The 21,622-nt window shown below is 41.6% G+C and overlaps 1 protein-coding gene across 2 annotated transcripts in view; it reads left to right on the forward strand.

Moving 5' to 3' along the window:
• The window catches only part of LOC308401945 (zinc finger E-box-binding homeobox 2), a 29,879-nt gene extending 8,580 nt beyond the window's left edge, over positions 1-21,299 (forward strand). Inside the window, exons 2-8 of one of the 2 annotated variants that reach the window (XM_080890417.1) lie at positions 12,920-13,204; positions 14,553-14,762; positions 15,451-15,647; positions 15,861-15,972; positions 16,248-17,767; positions 18,196-18,379; positions 18,940-21,299. In XM_080890417.1, the coding sequence (XP_080746543.1) occupies positions 12,920-13,204; positions 14,553-14,762; positions 15,451-15,647; positions 15,861-15,972; positions 16,248-17,767; positions 18,196-18,379; positions 18,940-19,580 (3,149 nt within the window). In that variant the 3' untranslated portion in view covers positions 19,581-21,299. The remainder of the gene's footprint in view (positions 1-12,919; positions 13,205-14,552; positions 14,763-15,450; positions 15,648-15,860; positions 15,973-16,247; positions 17,768-18,195; positions 18,380-18,939) is intronic. The other variant, XM_080890418.1, reaches the window with a different exon arrangement.
• Positions 21,300-21,622: the final 323 nt, after the last annotated feature.

Raw genomic sequence — 21,622 nt, forward strand, 5'->3', positions numbered from 1 at the left:
TGCAAAGCTCTTCTTTGGAGGTTTCTTCCTTTTTGTTCTGATCTCTGTCAGGACCAAACTGTTTCCGGGCTCAGAGGAGGCCAGTCCATAACTGATAGTGTTGCATTGTGTGTTTTCGATCCAGGTATGCTTTTACTGCATTGTCAGTGTGTTTGGGTTTGTTGTAATGCTGAAAAATGTTTTTGCCAGCCAAGTGCTTTCCACATGGTATTGCACGGTGGAGCAAAATCTGACTAAATATTTCTGCATTTATCATTTATAATATAACCTCTATCCCCTACACCATGTATTGATAGTCATGTGCTTTTTGTGCTGAGGTGTTTTTTCTGTTATCAAACTGTTCTCCCACTAGGAGCTCAGTCTGAGTGGAGTTTTTTTCTCCTCCTCTTACCTCATGTTATGTATTTTCGTTGTTTTTTTCCTATCAGCCTACCTTTCTGACATGTCTCCCCAATGTGATGTTTGTGTAAAGTTGGTCAGAAGGTTCCTTTGTAAGTGTGCATGCGCCATTAGCGTGCTGCCTGCTGTAACCCTAATTTCCTTCGGGATTAATAAAGTATTCTGATTCTGATTCTGACCACTGACTGAAATCCAGACCTGAACCATGACAGAGCCTCCACCGTAGACAATCGCTGTTGTACTTCTGTCCTATTGTCACAGACTATCAGTCCAGTTCTTGCCTACCTCAGCCTTGTCTCCCTGTTTCCCTTTCTTAAGAATGCTCTTAGTCCACTTCTGACGAGGCTTCAGTGAACAGTTAATGCATACGTTTTGGTTTTTTTTGCTTGTTTTGTTCTTTTCCGGACTGTCACTTCTTCTTTTCTTCTTGTCCAGTTTCTGAAAAATGTGTTTTAGGACACACTGCACACCACGCCAAGATATGCAAAGTTTTCAGCTAATGGCTCTCTGGGAATCACCTCATTAGTGGAAAAAATATTATTCTTTCAGAATGTGTTACTTTTGGCCCTCTTTTGCCAATTCAGCTAAATAAATCAGAACAAATTACGTGCTTTTGTTACTAAAAACAAAGTGTCTAAAAATACAATTTGTAATTGTCTCTTTGCTAAGTTGTCTGTTATGTGTAAACATAACACTTCAGTTAGTGACCTTTGTTTTGCTTGAATGATTCATTAGCGGCCTAAAAAAGCATTCCTCTGAAAATGGTCAGGTGCAAGGACTTGAGTGAAACTGAGTAAAACAACACTGATAGACCCTCAGAAAGCCCAGTGTGTGGCTCTGTGTGGCTCCTTGGATGCAAAATGTAAGAAATGAGGGGTGGCTCAAGATTTTTGCACAGTACTGCACATGTTTGAAATACCCAGACTAGTGCTGTAACTAAGGAATACTTTATCATCGGTTAATCTGTGAGTTGTTGTTGTTTATTTTTTGTTCCACACTGCAGTACCTCTTCACAAAAGGGCCTTCTAACAAGCCAGGACTGACAACAAGAACGCATGGGAAAGTTCAACTCCCTCTCTCTGTACCTGTGATCACCTGGTACCACCTATATCTGCCCTGCACATCAATCTCTCTGGTGTACACACACACACACACACACACACACACACACACACACACACACAGTCACTTGGTAGGGAGTAAACATTCCTCACCTGTGGAATGAATGCCCACCTGTAACAGTCGAGGCTTTCGGTGTTTGAAACGCTGATATCAATCACACTCCCTTTAGCTCACTCTTTGGGTTTCTTTTGCAAGTGGAAGAAACCCTGAGCCTCTCCATCAGACACTTTAGAGATGGTGAATGCATTTCCTCTGCACAGCAAAAATTCATGTTATCAGTCAAGTGATTTTGCATACATAGGAGTAAACATGATAAGGTCGCAACTGGAAATCTTAGAAAAGTAATGAGATGCCCGTTCTTGCAAAGCCGTATGTTTTTTAAACGCCATGTTTTCGGACGTGGTCAGTCCAAAACACTCTGGTCAAACTTGCCTCACATGGAGCAAAGATGCATGCTAGAATTATACACTATGAGATCATGCGAACTAGGCTTAAGCTCAGGTATGATAAAGAACATGATGCATACACTGGACGTATTATGGGCTAGAAAGGAAGCAGTGCAGCGTGTATTGGTTCAATCTCTCATTTATCATCATGTAACAGTCTACTAGATAGTCTTATCTCATCCTTTTTTTTTTTTTGCAGAATTTCTGGTGGTATGTGACAGGTTGCAAAATTGCCAAAACGGGGAAGGTTTTTAATCATAAGGGCCGGTTACTCATAAAAGAAAAATGGAAAGTCAAAGAGTTAAAAAAAATATATATATATATTTTAAAGTTGTACAAAATCAATTTCTTTTTCCTTTTTAGTTGCACAGTGAACTTTGGTACCTCAGGGAAGCAGCGTAGTTATGATTATAGAGTGCATGTGTGCAGCACTGCAGGAGGGATGCAAGGGGAAATAAGTCATAAGGCACCCTGGGAGCTTATCAGAGGGAGGTAACATCACTTAAATGATACAAGTAATCGGTAGGTGCGAATGTGTCCAGGCCTCATCCTGGGACGAGACTGAGATTTGAAAGCTTTACTTTTGTGAATTCATTAACTGTCAATCCACAGATTTTAAACTTTTACTGTCGTCCCTCATTCCCCTCAGTCGTTGGTTCTTTCTTCCTGCTCTTTATCATCCCCTCGGTTCTTCTGTATCGCTGTTACCACATATCTCACTTTCCCGTTTTTATCCATTTCTTTTCTTTATTTGATCCTCCTCTCTCCCTGTCGTCTGCTCCACCCAACCCGGGCTCCCCCAATGCTGTACGGTCGCCATCATGTCCCCCCCTCTCCGAGTACCTCCCCTGTCCCACTGACACCACACGCTGCTCCCATCCCCCGAAAACCACTTCAAACAGCCAGCGCCATCAAAGACCACAGTCAGTCAGCCAGGCAGTCAGCCAGGCAGCCAGTAAGGCAGCCAGTCAGCGAGCCTTCTGCTTTGACTTAAAATTACTGTCGTCCCAGTCGCAAGGCTGCTTTCCTCTTCTGATACACATCAAAGATCCTCTTAAACTCCCCAAGTTTGCTTTTTAAACGTTTTCCTTGTTGAGTCTTTTTTTATGCACATTATTTCACTCGTCGAGGTTTTACACTCTCTCTCTTCTTGCCTCTTTTTTCTAAAACGTGGGCCAGGTCAGTAATGACATGCACACACTTTCTTGTGTGGTTCTGCTGCCTTTGCATTTTTTCTCTGTGACTTTAATTAGTTTCTTTTTTAAGGAGTTGGTTTTCAGGCCTCTTCTGCGCAACAGCACACACACACACACACACTCGCACATACGGCACGTATCAAGTGGCAAGCAACCAGTATTCGCATGTGTGTAAATTAATATGCAGTATGATTCATAAATCTTACTAATGAGAACTGCGTAACCACAGAACGACCAGTTTAATAGCGCGTGCTTTTCTTTTTTGTCTGCATCTATTGACGTGTGCGCGCTTCAAGGACAGAAAAAGTGACAAAAGAAAGCCGGTCAGGGCAGAGGGGGAGACGATTTTGTTCACGGGCGTGTGCAATTTAGAGAAAGGCCAAAAAATAAAGCAGAGCGGCACGTTTTTTTTTTCTTTTTGCTATGATGACGTCACATTTTGTCACTTGATAGTTGATAGTTTGGTGTCATAATCGCTCATTTGGGGGATTTGTAATGCCAACATAGGCCAGAGGATGGCGCCACATTTGTATGTTAGGTATGTCTCATCAGCAGGCTGTCTGAACAGAAGAAAATGTATTATTACAAAGCTTGATTAAGACATGTTATTGGATATTATACTTTTTCTACTATTTTTCACTTTTGAATGTGAAGCTGATCAGTCCTTTTGTCAGCTATAGAAGCAGTTCAGTGTGTTTCTGCAGTGGCGAATACCACTGTGGGCTGTGTTCTGATCTTTCAGAACTTAATGGGGTGGGTTCCTCAGAAGTGTATTGTGTTTTAAATCTGCTTTAAGTGCTCAGATTAAGGAATTTTGATCTTTTCTTAATACTAAATCATGCAAAACACCTCTAACACATCTTATATACAGATGTTTTAAGTCAGTGGGATACCAGACATACTTGTTTCCCCCTCAAAACAAATCTCATGGAGTGAGTAACTCAACGTTGCTGCTTGAGTTGAACTAACCAAATCCCACATTGCATAACTGTTAAGCTCAAAGAGAAGTTTTATTTAGTGTTTATCCCTATTAAAAAACTTCAGAACCTTTGTATCCCCGTCAGGGAATGTTTTAATATTCAAAAGGAGCCACTATTGTGTGGTTTCTTGCGCCAACGTACAAAATAAAGAGCCACATCTGAAGTCTGGAACAGTCCCTGAGCATTTTCATGTGTCAGAAAAAAGAGGGAAAACAAATTTGGAGGGGGCAGACTGGGATATTTATAGAGTGGTGTGAGAGTCTTTGCAATGACAGGAGTCTAATGAAGCACAGTTTGGGTTTTGATTCACAATGTGGTGAGCGCGTGGGTCCCCCCGTGACCGTTTCTGCATTCCAGCACCGATCCCTCGGCACACGGAAACCGCGCCACAGGCATAATTCATGCATACACAAACACGCTCTCGCACACAGCATGTATGCAGTTGTGAAGTCAACTTGTCACTAGCGGTGAGTCACTGACACACCAAGTGAGTCAAAAAGGGCAATTTAGCCGGACAAAGTTGGGAAGTCCAGAATGATGGTGGCAGTGTGTCACTTTCTAACTTTAGTAGGTCACTTTCTGATTGTCTCGTGTGGGCCTTATTATCATTTTGGAATCAAAACAATGAAAACGGACCTACAAAAGCTCAACTGGGGTCAATTGCTGTGAACAGTGAATACTGTGGACTTGAATATGTAATCTACGTAAATGTGCAGTTTTGCCTTTTGCTCTAGTTCCTAATATATAGATAGATTTTTTTAAACTACTATTTAGTACATCTGACTCTTTCTCTTTACTGTGTGGCATGCAGCACTGCAAAAAGAGGGTCACTGATGCAGAAACCTCTTTTGCTTTGAAGGTAAAAGTCTGTGTCAGTCAAGGTAACATTGTTTTCTTTGATAAATGTCACTGCGGTGGTCGGGAGGACAGGTAAACACGGTGGCAAACATGCAGGCAGCAGCATACAGGAAACCTCCAAAGGAAGACGACAGACAACCACAAAGCCTTGTTGCACACCTCTTCATACCACACCTTGCCTCATTTTTGCAAAGAGGAAAACTGATTGCTACATTTTCGCATACATAATGCAAAAAACAATGTGATTCTGTTCGATGAACCGCAAAATTTGCTCAAGTCATTTTTAACTCGAGTTGCTTTAATAGTTTTCAGGGCCCATTTATTTGGCTTTTTATTTGCACGCAGAGGCTAAAATGTGAGGCAGAGGTGCTGCTCTTCCTCTTGTTCTTCTTCTACTTTTTTTCATTTACCTCCTGCTCTGTTGTTCCTTCAGCATTCGTGAAAACACACAAAGTGACTAACCCAGAATGGCAAGGTGCCGCTGCGGTGTGTTTCGGGTTATGCGTGCATTGTCTATAACTAAGTTAAAGCAGCATTCTTTATAAAGCGACGTTACCCATCTTAGAGGATAGAAATTGTTGTATTGAGACACTCAATGATTTATAACCCTTCTTCCTGAAACTTGTAAAGCTGTTAACTTTTAAGTTCTTGTTAAAGCAGCTGTCAACTCTGTGCTTAAAATCATATAAGATCATTATAGGTTACAAAAATATATCATGGAAGTCAACAGTTGACTCACCACAATCTAAGAATACATAGTTGGGTGGGACTGTACAAGTGGGGATGAGAGTGCCTGTCCCTCTTCACACTGTCTCTTGTAATGCACCTCCAAATTGAGTCACACTTTTCTCACCGCCTCGCCGGCGCAAGTGCACCTTTGCGGTGTGATTAGAATAGAAGTTATCTGGACGGCTTTCCTGTCACTGCTCATTCTGACTACTCCTCTTTCTTTTCGCCTTTGCGTTCTTGATGTCTGACTCTCTATCATGGCATCATCGTGCTGCAGCACCAAATCAGATGTGTTTTAACCTCTGTACACACAGTTAGGCTGCTATAGTCACCAGTCATTAATTCACACATTCTCCTCATTATTTAGAGCGTGCTGAAACTAAGCATAGATATCCGGGACGCATGACGAAGCGCGAAGGAGGAGATTAGACCGATCAGATGTAGAAAAGAGAAAGAAATGTGTTTTGGATTGACGACGAAAGCTATTGACAACAGCAGGCCATGAGGCCGACTACGTTACTGGCAAACTACAGTAATTTACAGTAAGCGTACAGTTCATTTTGCTCGCTTGCCCTGGCGTACACTATTTTTGCTTGTTTGCTGTTGGTTTAATCTCTAAGCTGTTTGAACTCGCATCAGAGCAGGTTTCCATTAAGCACATGTGGTCTGTTTGGCGCAGTGATGTGTTATGTTGATAAAGTATAACAGATCAGTAATACTGATATCAATTGATTTTCAAATGCCTTGGCCTTCTCAAAGCAGCCATGAGAGCTGCGTACAGCTCGACAATGTGTGTTACAGTAGGCGTTTTTGGGGGCTGTACTTTGATTTGCCGAGCGTCCTCTGAAATTGAACCGAGAGCTCATATGTGAATAATGAAACTAACACCAGCGCAGTCACACTAAAAGCACAACTTGTTGACAAATCAACTTTGTTAGTATCACTAAATGGCTCAGTGCCTTTGAAGCTATAAAAATGCCAAAAGCGGTTCTATTTTTGTGTCACAAGGGCCCTAATTGAACCGGATCATTAAAAACCACGCTGAACAAAGGCAAAATAGTTTCAATACAGCATCTTTGTTGTCAATTTAAAGGTCGATGCTTGGTGTGCAAAATCGCAACGCTGTTCTGTTTTCTCGTCGCCTTGATCGGCTTTAAGGAAATTAGCTCTTAAGCTCATTGTTGTGTCTTTCAAAGGCAGATGTTGACCCTCGGCTGCAAATGCTGTGGTGGTGTTTCCTTTTTTCTTATTCTGAGAGGGTGGTGTCTCTTAATAAGTGGGACATCTAAAGCACAGAGCTGTGACTGTGCTGCTGTGGCATTGCATGGACTTCCACTTTTCTATCTCAGACTGCAGTTCAGATACTCTTTTAAGGTTCGCGCATACACACACACACGCACACACACACACATTTATTGCTGCATTTGATGGTATTGCAGTTTTCTGACACAGTGAGCTGGTCTTGTTCCCCGTTTTGCCCGCAGCTTATGTTTGTAACTTAGTTTATGTGTGTCTGCAGAGGGAATTTCCCTCTGTAACGTGTTTTCACAGTTCAGCATCAGTTGGAGGATTTGTGTCAGGGACAGTTTGACACTGTTGCTTTCTGTCTCTTTCTCTCAATTTTCTTATCAACTCCTCACTCTTCTTTTCTTATTCTCTTATCTCTTCCTTTCAGAACAACCTCTTCTTTCTCTCTGTCTTGCCGTTAGTATAGTTTACGCTCTGCGCAGTAATCTTTCTCCTGCACTGGTGTCTGTGCAAGGCAAGTTGTCACCCCATTTCTCTAACACGCACCACAACGCTGTGTACCAAACACACTGCAAGAATGCAAAATCACATACTGCACCACACATCACATTTAAGCATCTCTTCCTCCACACTAATATGACCTTTACAATCCCTATCAGTGTGTCACACTTTCAGTCTTGTTCTCGCCAGAAGCCATTTGCAGACTTTTTTTTCCTGTGTGTATGTGTGTGTGTGTGTGCGTGCGCGTGCTTGTGTGGCTCGCTGCCAACCAGCAAAGATACGACTGCAATCAAGTTAAATTAAAAGTTGACTGTTAAACACAGACTTTCATATCAATGTGTTTGTGGTTATTTTCTCCATCATTAGACAAGAATGTTTGCACTTCCTTTTCACTGGCCACAGAAATGCAGTAAAAGTGCAGCAAAACATTACATTACCACCATTCCTACTGGTTAACATGCAATTTGGAGCATTTAATCTTCAATTTGCTGTCAGCCCTCATTATATTATCTGTAAAACATGTGGAAAATTTGAAATTAAGAGTTGCATACTAACATGAGAAAACTTCTCAGATGACAATTCACTTGAGCTCGCCTTTAAACTTGCATATTATTGCTATCCAGCATCTTAACAATCTGCAATATGGAAACATTGATTTCTCTTTTGCCAGCCATGAAATTTACTATCATAACAGAGGCATAAGACATGTCTGGCACATTGGGATCAGCATGGGTTTTTTTTCCACTCAGTGTTGTGAAGGTAAGTAACTAAAGCAGGCCAGGGTGCCACAATCAGTAGTCGCCCTTGCCCTGAGAATCATAGAGAGAATGTGAATTGCTGCTTAGATGAAGATCAGGTGGGAGGTGTTTGTTCTTGGTTGCGGTCCTCCCCTGACTCATTGTGCGAATGTCAGACAGCAGGTATGAATAGGAGAGCTGCCACAGTGAAATTTTTTTTAAAGCGCATATTAGATTTTTGCGATGTATTCTTAAACAGAGGTGATAGCTATCGACACCAGCGTGCTGTGCAGATGAACATGGACCTACCTCGCCTCTGAACTGCTCTCATAGGTACTGTAAAATGGCAATACAGACATCTTCCTGCTCTTGTTTCTCGTTTAGCATGTGGACGTCCGTGACCCTCATGTGGTAATTTATTGAGTTCAAAATAGCAAGTGTTGTGTTTTCTTTTGACACCTGTGAACTCATCGCAAATTTACAATGATTGGAGAAGCATTATTTCACACACTGACCAAATCAATTTTTTAAAATAATACACAGAGTATATTTAGATATGCATGTATATATATATATATATATATATATATTTAGTTAGTGTGTGTTACAGAAATGGCGGAGAGCTACGCTTTTAATTTTGTGTGTTCAGCTGTGTGAATGTTGATTCTGACAGTTTTACCACCTACATGTTGTACAGTAATGTACTGAAATGCATCAGATGTCATTTTAATGTGAGATTGGCACCATGGGACTGTGTCATGACTCATGTTACATTTACATGTGTTGTGTCAAATCATCATTTTTTTCTGATTATTGTAAAAATGTTTCCTTGATTTGTGATTTAGTATGAATCTTTCAAAAGTAATAAAGTAAAATAAATTCAAAGTTTGCAGCCAAAAATTAAATAAATGGAGTATTTTTCAAGATCTAAATTGAGCTCTTTAAAATTAATTTCTGATATTGACTTTTATTTTATATTTTTAAAACAAATTTTAATACCAGGCTTGTCGTGAGATATACACAGAATTTGATTTGTGAATATACCAAAAATGACAACACAACCTTTTTTCATACTCTGCGCATTTATATAAAATCCAGGCAAGAGCTTTTACACTCTTCAAAAGAAGTAACCATTTTCAGTTGGATGACAACCACCAACATGACTTAAATATTTCCCTAAAAGAAAGTTTTATTGAATTTTTGCTCCCACTGAGCAGTAAAAATCTACTGAATATCATTAACAATATTAAATCATTTTACTGTTTCTTTGAAGTATTAATTTTTAAATGTAGAAAATCAACATGGGAATGGGAACATTTGCATTGGGCGGTAAATTGGGCTTGGCCTTGTTTGTTGCCATTTAAAACCAGAAGAAACAAACAAGGTAATTTCAATTATTGCGTGTTTACCATTTAGCCACATAATTACTGAGCCAATACTAGATCACATGTGTGCGTCGTAAAATAAACTGCAGTTTAGCATGGTGTTGTACAGGAGATGCCCTCGGGCATATAAACAGTGCCGATTTAGGCCAGCACTGAGACTGTGTGCACTTCTCAGAGCTAACAGGATTTTTTTCTTTATGCCAGATTTTGTTGTTGTTGGAACTTTACTTTTGTAAAATCTTTGTTTGTGCTTATGAAGTGGTTCAGGCATTATCTCCCTTTTTCGTTGGGAACAACCAAATGATAAGTTTCACTTTTTAGGCTTAAGACGAATTTCAAGATGGACTGCACGTCGCGCGACAACCAGAACAGCAGTGTGTGTTCTGACTGGCGTGCCAGGATTTATAAAAAAAGACGTGTTTCTGGCAGTCAGGCCGCCAGTCTTTCAGATGTTCTGTCACTGACATGCAGGGAAAGCAGCAGACAGATTAAAATAGCACTCCAGTGTGTGATCTGAACACTGTTGTTGTCAAACGATCAGAATCTGAAGACTGAATGATCGACAATGTCAAGCATGATGCAGCACAGTCTGGATATGAGTCACATTCTTCCCACGCACACTAAAGTTCCTGCACCATGGCTGTGTACTATTTTCTGCTGTGCTGTGCTGTGTGTTTTCTCATTTTACAAGTTACACTTTCTTATGATGCTTACAGGCTACGTGCATCCATCACTCTTACACTCCTCTGTACCTAGTGTCTACTTAGCAGGCAATGCAGGCACTCTCACGCTCTTCAAATATCTCACTGTCCTGTTCCAACAAAAAAATATTTGAAGGATGCGGTTGCCATCCAAATAAATAAATCAACAGGCCAGATAATGAAAACCATCCAGCTCGGTGTGCTTTAATGACAGCACATGTAGACTCAGTGTCACTCACTGTTATGAGAGAGAAAATTAGAGCCAATTTGATGCTAATCCAGACCAGATTTTCCTCATTTTTGTCCCAGCGGTACGTCCTATCATCCCCGAGTCTCCTGCAGGCCCGATGGGCCGCCTTTAACCGCATCGCATATCTTCATAGGTGCCTGCTACGGTAAAGCACGTTTAATGACCGGTTTTGTTCCCCCCATAAAAGCAAGTCATTGCTTTCCACCTTTGTGGAGCAGCAATGCTTGAAGCATGCATTGGTTGACTCGCCTCAGATGAACCAGAATTTCGCTTGACTGCGCTCAGTGCCCTGGTGCAGTGAAGTTGGGGCAGATCACACAACCTGCTGATACAAACAGATACACATGTAGGTGTTCCACTTTGAGATTAGCCAGCATTAATCAAAGGAATATGTGTAAAGTATGCGTTAGGTGTTTGTGACTGTGGGCTGCCCCCTTCTGTAGTACTGAACCCCCTCATGCGCTTTCAGTATTACGGTGAGTGAGTGTGTGTGTGTGTTATCTGTGTGTGTTTGTTTCTTCTAGCTGTAAAGTTGATGAGTTAGGTTTTTCTAAAATGTCTCCCGTAGTCATTGTTTAGTCACTGGCTTGTGTCACTGCGAGCTGTGGGCTGTAGCTTGATGTGCAGATGAGTTGAAAGCAAAGCACTCATAAATTATTGTGTCCATCAGCCAGTGTGAGTGTTGTTGGAGCAGCTCAAACAAAAAATCTTTCAAGAGTGACTGAGCGTTGTTTTGACAGTTTAATGAATAAACTTTGTTGGTGTTTCATGAAATTTAATGAGCTGTGAAACCTTATTTTCTTTCTGATCTTATTAACATAAGGCACTCCTATAATAATAAAGAGAAAAGTTAGAGCATGGCTGAAATGCTGCAAATCAGAATCCTTATTTTTAACCTCCTAGGACCTGCCGTCCACATATGTGGACATCACATTTTGGGTTATTTAGACCAAAATACTCAATTTTGCTCTACATGCGCCTGATATCCACTTACAAGGACATTATACTGCTACTGTTCTATCAAAATTTTAAATGAATATCCTCATATGTGGCTCTTATTTTTCTTAAAAACAAAAGTAAGGTAAAAAAAAAATCTGGTAATTCTTTGTTTTTACATTCATCGGGCCCCAATGTGCCCAAATATCAAAGAGAAATTAAAAATGCATGTCGTGGAAGAGTTCGGGTCTTAGGAGGTTAAAGATGGAGCCCTCTGTGTGCCGGCACGGCCTTCGCGCACCCTTCGACAACGGTTTGGCTTTGTCGTACAGGGTCGTTACTCGGTTGTATTTAGATATTGCTAATCAGAGAGGAAAAAACAGAGCGTCCTCAAAAAAGCCTTGGAAATAAGAGCCTACATATGAAATCCAAGGCATGTGTTTGTGATTGTCATTTATTGTCTTTGCCATGGGAAAAAGTAATGCGCCTTTCCATTCTGGGCACATAGGGCATATTTTTAAATTACGATATGTTATGTGTCTTTTTTTCTGACTGCTCCATTACATTCCTGCTGCATAGTCACACAACGCACCATCAAGTGATTGAAAAATGAATTTAGACATAAAATAACCACAAAAAAGTAATTTTATATTGAAATAGTTCCCAATGACAGAAAGATGGAATAATTAAATAAACTCATTCAAAATGCTATGTTTGATCGTGGCCTTAATTTAATACATTTGTATATTATATGTCTTTTCTAAGGGTACGGTAACACGTCTTTTTTTCATTTATTTTCAAAATGAAAGCCACACTTTGTTCTCAGTTGCGTCAGACTCAAACTATCTTTTTTGGAGACTGACCAGAAATTACTTATATTGATCATAAACCGTACATCGAACCACAAAAAGCCAAACGAAGCGTCTCATAACGAGAAACAACTGAACGACTTAAAAAGGACAAGAGTGTCATTCATCTTACTTTCCGAGAAACAATGCAAACAAAATAACAACAGCATTTTGTGTTTGCCCCCCTTTGGACTGTTAAAATTTGCAAAACATTTTTGAATTTTTGCTTGTGTTTCTCTTCCCTGTTTGGTTTCAGTTCCTCACATATTTTTATTTAATCGCGGAGCATTGTCTCTGGTCTTCATTAGTAATAATCTGTAGCTCACCCTGCTGAATGCCATCTGAAATGATAAGAAACACATGTTGCTGCATTTTGAGTGATGGTTAAAAAAATTCCGTTTATTGATTTGGACGGCACAAAAATAGTAAGTGGTGTCTCAATAAATATACGTGTGCAGAGTATTTCTGTTTAAACTGAAATTTCAGCGCGCCATTTCAGAATTAATGAGCACACTGATGGTTTGCCGCATTGAAAAATGAAGTCCTGTGTCCAAACTGAGAGTTTTGTCTCATCTTTTTGCAGTTGATGCCGACCAAGTGAGTTTACTGGGATCTGAGGGGGAGGATGAGGTGGGTTTGTGGAGCTTGGAGCCCCAGGACTGCCAGGAGAGCCTGGATAAGACGAGCCTGACGCCCAGCGAGGGGACAGAGGAGCCCGGCAGCCCTGCTCAGTCCACCCGGCTGCACAGCCTCAGCCCCGGCAGCAGGAACTGCTGGGGCCAGGTGGAGTCAGAGACCAAGGCCACAGAGGACGCATCCTTCATGTCCACTGAAAGGGAGGGAGACCAGGACCCGCTGAGGATGTACTGTAAGTTATAAGCTTACATAATAGCTGCACCTCATTTGCCATTCTAAATTAATTCCATATTTTCTGAGCTTTAAAATATTGCTGCTTGTGCTTCCACAGAATTAAGCCCAGGCTAACACAGCAAATCAGTTATGCTTGCAAAATGTACATATACTGTATATGTATGAAACAACTGAAGCTGCTGCTGCTGCTGCTGCTGCTGCTGCTGGGGTGTTTAACACTACTGTATGTGTAAACAAGTTTGTGTGTTTTTCTGATGCAACACCACCAGTCTCATGATGCTTCTCAGAGCCCTCTAGATACACCTTCATATCAGCTCCTCGTGAAACCATGCCTTCCCTACAAGCTGTTCCTTTTTTTCACTCTTCTCTTTGAAAAGGCAGCCTTCTGAAAGCATGACAAAAGAACTCATCCCACACAATGTCACAATATTTCCATGCATCAAAGAGGTGACGTTACGGTACTGAAATCAGAACTGCGCGACGTGAGGCTTTCCCTTTTATTTAGGAGAGATCAAAGGCTCACGCGGCTTGCCTACTAACAATCACTTAGCTCCCTCGCCTCGTGTGATTTGGCCTTGCCTGATGAAGGCGAAGCAGAGTTTTTACAACGCTCAACCGCACAGGCTCTTCCCTTCACCACATTAAAAAACAGCTCAAAATATGCCAACATCTGCAAACATTTGAAAAATCTTTCTCAAAGTCGCTTTTAAGCCGAGCTGATTGGCTGGAGTTGTGATAGGAGGCGCCGTCTCTTCTTCGCGTACATCTGTGGCTTTTTCTCTCTGCCTGTCACTCTGCTCAAGGGCACGAATCACAAAGAATTTTTAAATCTAGCTTCATATCTGGCCAAATAGTTCCCTAAATTCATTGTTTCATCTGTCAGTCTTCACATAAACAGTTTAGTCCCCTTAGATTCAGTTGCACAGTGAAAGTTGGCAACTGACGTTCAGTCTGCGCGCACATGCTGCTTCACTGACAACACACGCACACTCAGAGAGAAAGCACCGACACCGGCTTTTGGATAACCCAGGAACAGTAATGTATCAATATGTATCTTCAAAGGAATCACACGGGGGTCTTTTTGTTGTACACCGTCTTTTTTTTTTTTTTAATAAACAGCTGCCTCTTCTGGTGCTTTAGAAAAAAATTAATTCTACTTTAGGTAATTAACTGAATGAAAAACAAACCTTGTACCGATGCTGGTGTTCTTCTGTTAAAATAGCCAATAAAGCAGAAACACATCTCAACAGATTAATCAAGTCCTAACCTTCAGTTAAAAATGCATGCGTATAAATTCATAGTTACTTATATTTTTCTATATCCAATGCTTATCACTTTCCCTGCAGGTAAGAGTTCAGACTCCCAGAATGCCTTGGAGGACCTGTCCCAGTATGAAATCCTGGCTCAGTTGAGGAAGGCCTCTACCTCAGCTAGTTTCTTAGATCACCTGAACCATAATGGCACGGCAGCTGTGTACCGCCCGAGCAGAGGGCACGATGACCTGCCTCCTGCTATCTGGTCGCCAGGTGCTCAGCACTGCTCACCTGAGGGACCAGGTAGGCCAAAGCGCCACAGCTGCAATCATACTCAACAAGAACCTAATCAATTATTAATTTATGCTAACTTTTTCCTCTCGAGGCTGCCGGTTACCACCACGCTTACAGCAAATCGCAGTGATAACATATATCAGATCATATATGCTAAAGTAATTCTCAGAAACGAAAAAGCAAAGTAATGGCTTTTTATATATCTGCTAGTTTGAGGTTAAAGGTTAGCGAAGTGAGAGTGTAATTTACATAGTTCAGGTTAGGTCATTTGTACATGCACAGCTCTGTGTACTTGCTTTTGAATATGTAATAATAAATAAATATAACACTAAATCTCACAAACTTTTATTCTGTAGAAGTGGCAACTGTAGAGTATTTTAAAGCACGCATCTAAGCCCACTGTCTAATTGTCCTTATAAAAATTGTATTTTTGTTTTTATTTGTTCTTATTTTATTCAGATGATTATTATTTTTATTTATTTGGGTCACTTTGCTTGTACTAAGTAGAGTACGAGTGGTGGCTTATATGGCCTCCGATATACTGACAGCTGCTTTTCTATTTAAGATGCATCCTATGGAAGTTCAATCTTGAGAGTATATATATTGTGGCTTCTAAAATAGATGGGTATATTAAATGAAACTATATAAAACTTCAGCTGATCTATCAAAAGAAACAATGTCACCTTTTTCTTGTCAGCAGATGTAGGCAGGGCCCAGCAGGCCTGCCCATTTTGCAGCAGGGTATATCCTCGAGGAGCTTCTTTGAGGGACCATGTCAAGTACTGTCCAGACAGGGAGGGGGGGCACATGGTCTGCCCGCTCTGTGGATACACTGCCACCCTTAGGCTGGAGATGGAGCGGCACCTAGCACTTCACAACCCAGTGCAGGACAAAGTGAGCAGACACAAAAAGAAACTCAAAGCTAAATTTCTTTCAAAATTGCAACGACTTATTCAAAAATGATTTATTAACATTTATGTAGCGTTATAAGGTGATTATTTGCAACTGTGTATCCACAGAAGTGGCAACCTTACGTCTTCACATCCTAAAAAAAGCCGAGTATCTGTGCTGTAGTTTAAAACTGATTACAATGTTCTGTCGCCCTAGAGTGCCATGACATTGGACCAAGGCATGGAGACCAGGAAGTTCAAATGTCTGCAGTGTGGGAAAGCATTCAAGTACAAACACCACCTCAAAGAGCATCTCCGCATCCACAGCGGTGAGACAAAATAACATCAAAACAGTTGTACTCACCCATCAATTTGCTATTGTTTCCATTCTATCGCTAACCCTTACTTATTTTGCAAGTTATATGGTATAAAATTATACCCAAATTGATGTGTTGACAGGAAACGAGTATAATTCATCACAGGACAAGAGACTTGTGAAAAATGTGAAAAGATCACACCCACGCAGAAAGGTTTTTTTTTTTTTCTTCAATTTGCTCTGTGGCATCCTGACTCTAATGCCTCCACTTTGTGTCTCATCTTGTAGGAGAGAAACCTTACGAGTGCTCCAACTGCAAAAAACGCTTCTCTCACTCTGGCTCCTACAGCTCCCATTTAAGCAGTAAAAAGTGCCTTAGTGGTGGCGGGCATGGAGGAGGAAACCCAGGAGGAGCCAGCGGGGTGTTTAATGGACACAGCCAAAGCTCCTACCCCCACTCATTTCCAACATCTCCCTCTGCTGGTGGGGGTAGAAGTAGTAATGAAAAGGGCTCGGTGCTAGTTTTGCAGAACCAAGATAATACCAGGCCTCTGGGTCAAGTACCGGTGGATCCCCTTCAGCTTTCACTGCAGGATCTCAATCAAAGCACCGCAAGCTTGTCCAGTGCGTCAGACCTGGCGAGGATTTGGGACCCATCAGAGCTTTCTTTGAGGGCCAGTATGCTCAAAGGGACCAGTCTACTGCCTTATCTCCACTCCGGGGGGACCAAATTTGAGCATATGCTGCAGGAGATGTTTCAACGAGACGTAAAAAAAGATGAAGATCTTGTCAGAGAAGGAGGAGATGAAGAGGAAAGAAGAGCACATCAAAACGGAGGATCGCATGAGAGAAAGGTTTCACCTGACAGGAGAAGAGACACGCTATCGGTCGAACCAGAGAGGGGTGTTCTTGGGATAATGTGTCGTTGGTGCTCGCAGCATTTCTCCAGTGTGGCTGCACTTCTGCATCATGAGCGCCACCTCTGTCAGCTCAACAGAGAAGCAGCGGAGGTACCCGAGGGTTTTCGCAGTAAAGCCCCGTCATCACCGTCTATATTCTTTCCAAGATCTGTCCTCCAACCAGAAAACAGCAAATTAAGTGTAGTGACAAATGGTCTTTCTGGAAATAAGTCGCCATCGCAGAAGCACAACTGGCACGCCGTACCACAACACCTTTTGGTTGCAATGCACTCGCCCCCACAGCTCCACCATAACGCCCTGTCTTCGCGATTGCACTGGCCGAGCCAGGAAAAGGGCAGCCCAAGTGAGCTGACACACCGTTCCCCAGAGCTGTCATCACCTCGAGGCAGGAAACGAGCTCTGTCCTCGGGATTCACTTCTCCGGTTTGCCTTGACCTCACAAGTTGTTCTCCTGAACTGTCCTCACCCCAGAAAGAAACCAGCAACCCCTGGTCTGCACAGAACGAACCTCTGGACCTCTCCCTGCCCAAGCAGCTTTCTGACCAGAGCAGTAGGAACAAAACTGTTAATGGCAGCTCAGGCAGAGGAGAGAGGAGGGAGCTCGGGACCCAGCAGCTTGGTAGACCAAGTCCGACTTCACACCTCCCCCTGCATTCGCATCCGGTCTTCAGTGTGGCCGGAGCTCCTGTGTTTCCAGGTTCCTTGTACAATGGGTTTCCAATGTTCAGCCAGGCTGGTGTGGGGCTTTCAGGGCATGAAGGCATCACATCAATTCCATTCAACCAGACGGCCAACACCCCGGGGTTTCTCTCTCCTTTAGCCTACATGATGGAGGCAGATGCAGAGGCTACACTGAAAAAGATTTATCAGGAGAGACAAGGTTTAATGGTGAGCCCAGCGTTTGTGGGGTGTGTAACGTATACTTGTGGAAGATGTTATATAAATAACAAAAACGAAACATGAGCAATACTTAGATGATCTCATGTTATAAAACGCTGAATTGGCGGTCAGATCAGCAACAGTTGAGCAGATATTAAACTCCTACTACATTCATGAATCACACTACATATGTCTTTGAACTCAGGGTTTATTTTTGTGTCAAGCACACACCTGTAAAGTTTTTGACTCCATCTGGTATGATTGTTACACTATAGTGTACGCGAAGCATTTCCACAGAAAAACAGACACACAAACATCCGTCTCAAAAATGCCTTTGTGGTTGTGACTACCGCTGTATCTTGGGGAGATGAAAAAAATTACCAAGTGAACTTTCCCCAGTAGTACATATATGCATAACTGCTATCATTTTCCTGCAGGGCGAGGCATTAAACCGTGGTGCTCTGGACTATCTCTCACTCATCGACGAAGGGTTCGATGGAGAAGGAGGGCCGGGAAGAAAGAGACTGAAGAAGACAGACGAGGGGCTTTACGCTTGTGATATTTGTGAAAAAACTTTCCAAAAGAGCAGCTCATTGCTTCGCCACAAATATGAGCACACAGGTCTGTGACTCACGCATGGCCTGCTCTTGTTATGTGATATTTCCTGTAATATATACGTACCGCTTATTGGTGCTATCTCTTAAAAAAAAATTCAAATAAATAGTCTGAAATTATTCAAAAGATGCTTATTAGCTTTCTGGCTGACGTTTAACACAACTCTCATGTCTTTAAGGTGCATATGGGGCTAAGGCCAACAGCTGTTGACATGATAGAAATGGTGCAGTGGCACAGCTAACATGACTGTCCAGAAACCTGCTAATACCTCTAAATTTCACAAATTGAAACGTTTGAATCTCAGGAAGAAGCATTGTGGTTTTTTTAGGGTTATGTGTCAGACTATTTCTCACAGGAAAGAAAAAACATAGCATGTAGAGCGATAAATCAGAAATTGTTACCTTTACACAGAGCCAGGCAAACAGTTTTCCTGTTTCCAGTCTTGATGCAAATGTACACAACTGCTTCTCTAGCTTTCTTAGTTCTTCATCACAAACGTCAACTGTTTTTTACACTTATGTCAGACACAAACTCAGTAATAGAAGCGGTTTGTGTGTTCATTGCAGGCAAACGTCCTCACGAGTGTAAGATCTGCAACAAGGCCTTCAAGCATAAGCACCATCTGATTGAACACAGCCGACTGCACTCCGGAGAGAAACCCTACCAATGTGACAAGTGTGGCAAACGCTTCTCCCACTCTGGCTCTTACTCCCAGCACATGAACCACCGTTACGCATACTGCAGCAAAGACCAGGATCCAGACCAAGACCAAGATGACATGCCTCTCACACCGGGAGCGGGCAACAGTCTTGTGGGACGCCTCTCTGAAGACGCCCCTCTGTCACTGGATGAAACCCAAACTCCACACTCTTTTCTCAGTGATTCCAGTCTGGATGGAGCGCCGGATGCTCTCAAAGAGGAGGAGGAGGAGGAGGAAGAAGGGGAAGAAAGAGTTTGCGATGACCGTAAAGAAGAGGCAGATGTGAATTTGCCAGACCCAGCAGAGGAGCTGGGAGGTAACCCCATACAAGAATCACCTGCAGGTGAGAATGGAGTTCAGAGTGAGAGAAATAGATATGACATGCAAGATCATATTGACAATACAGAGAGCCAAACTTGGGACAGAGACACCGAGGACCGGAATGGAGACTTGGACAAATGTGAACTGAGTTTGGATTTAACAGAGTTACCCAGAATTAAAACTTAAGGTGACTTTAACCAGCCATTAAAACCCATTTACTATTAAGACTTGTTTTTTTTCTTACGTATGTAATAAAGACTGATTTTTGTTATTTACTTATCTTACAAAATGCACAGAACTGTCAAAGGATGTATGGCCTTATAGAGGACAAAGCCATCAATCAAATGTATGTGAGAATACGAGTTTCAAAGCGTTATCCTGTAAAATAGACTTGATGTATCTATAATATTTGCCTTTTTTCCTTTTTGTTGTCTTTCAGAACCTCTAAAAAAATGGGTTGACTAGTCTGAGGTCATGTCACATATCCAGATATGATGTTGTCTATTTTACATGCTTGCTGCTGCTGACTGTTGCACAACAAAAACAACAAAAAAAAAAGCATTTGTTTGTCCTTCTAAATCCAGGATTCAGCTGACTTTTTTTTGTACTTTATTTGTTTGCGTGTAGATTCACACCAATGAGTGGCCTTAGAAGCTTAAAGGAAGCAGGATGGAAAGACATCTGGTCTTAATTTAATGTGGCATCAAGGCCAGAAGTTAAAGGCTACAAGCAGATTTGCCACGATGTCTAGTTAGCATATTTATTCTCAAGTGCAAATAACTTTCAGTTTCTACTATCCTTTTATTTGATGCAAATCTTTACCTCTGTTTTAAGAATTAGCAACAACTGCAACATGTTTTCAGCTGAGATGCACATGCAGTTAGTCCTTTGTCCCAAAGCCGGCGATTGCTTGAGTATGTATAGTACAGGTTATATTGTAGGGCTCTTGACATTTATGCTGTGAAATTATAAGGTTTCAGGTTAACTATGCTGTTCTGTGGCTTTAACTAATCACCAAGAGTAAGAAGGGGGAAAAGGGGAAGGCAGAAGTGGGAGGTAGTTATTTATTTTTTTAAAAAACCAAAAGCATCGGACTGCACCTTTAAAAGTGTATACCTTGCTTGAGGACAGTCATTTCTACATTTCTGCATGAGAGGTTAAAGGGGGCAAAGATGAAGTCAGCCTTTGGGGTTTTTCCCAAGAGCAAGCAAATACAATTTGCACTGTCGCACTGTACATGTAATAATTACAAAGAGTGGCTTGATTTCCTTCAGTGCTGAAATGTCGGGCATTTCTCGTAAAAATTTTCATGTGCTTCAGCATGTTTTCACACCTTCTGAATAATAATAATGTGTCGCACTTTGTGGCTGTTTGTTGAGGTGTGGCAAGAGGGTCAAGACTCAGGACACATACATGAGCTTTTAACTTCCTCTTTCTGACTGCAGTGTAGTCAACGTGAAAAGTGCCTCAGATGTACTCTGACACTGTGAGTAATCCGACAAAGCCTTGCTACGATGAGATAAGACGGTGGTGCATGAGGTGTGACTAAGCTTGCAGCATTCATGCATACCTTGGGCCAAAGATGCTTTTTTTGGTCATAATACATTTGTGTGTGTGTGTGTGCATGTGTGTGTGTGTGCATATGTGGCACGCCAAGTGCCACCCCCCTCTTGTATAGTTCCTTACCTGATATTTTTGCTCCAAAAAGGTGAGCGAAAAAAAAAGTTTTACTTTCCCTCAGTGTCTGCACACTTTTTCATTATATCAAGTACTGTTTATTTTTTCCTAGCACTCATGCAATATTTGTATTATCTTTTATATATATATATTTTTTGCATGTTTGTGGATATTTGTAATAAAACTGTACAGACGTTTTTCAGCAGAACCTCTCATTTCCTTGATTTTTTGAATTAAACCTCACGATGTGGCCCCAAAATGGGCTGGTTTCTTTTTAGCAGTGTTGAAATCAGAAAGCACCTTAAAAGATTTTCTGGTCAACATCGCTATAAAAACGATCAAATGCCTCAACTTTTTGAATTTTCTGCTTAAGCACAAACATCTGCACAAGACCGTTTTGAAGCTCAGTTGTGGGGACCACTCAGTTTCCCATCACAGTAAACAGTTTCCATCAACACTCAAGATGTCGAGACTGTTTTGTTACACTGGCTTTTTTGTGGCTCTCTTTATTTGCATGATGATTCATCAGAGGTGCCTGCTTTGCGCTTGTG

The sequence above is a fragment of the Rhamphochromis sp. 'chilingali' genome, assembly GCF_963969265.1.
Source record: "Rhamphochromis sp. 'chilingali' genome assembly, chromosome: 9".
NCBI lineage: Eukaryota > Metazoa > Chordata > Actinopteri > Cichliformes > Cichlidae > Rhamphochromis > Rhamphochromis sp. 'chilingali'.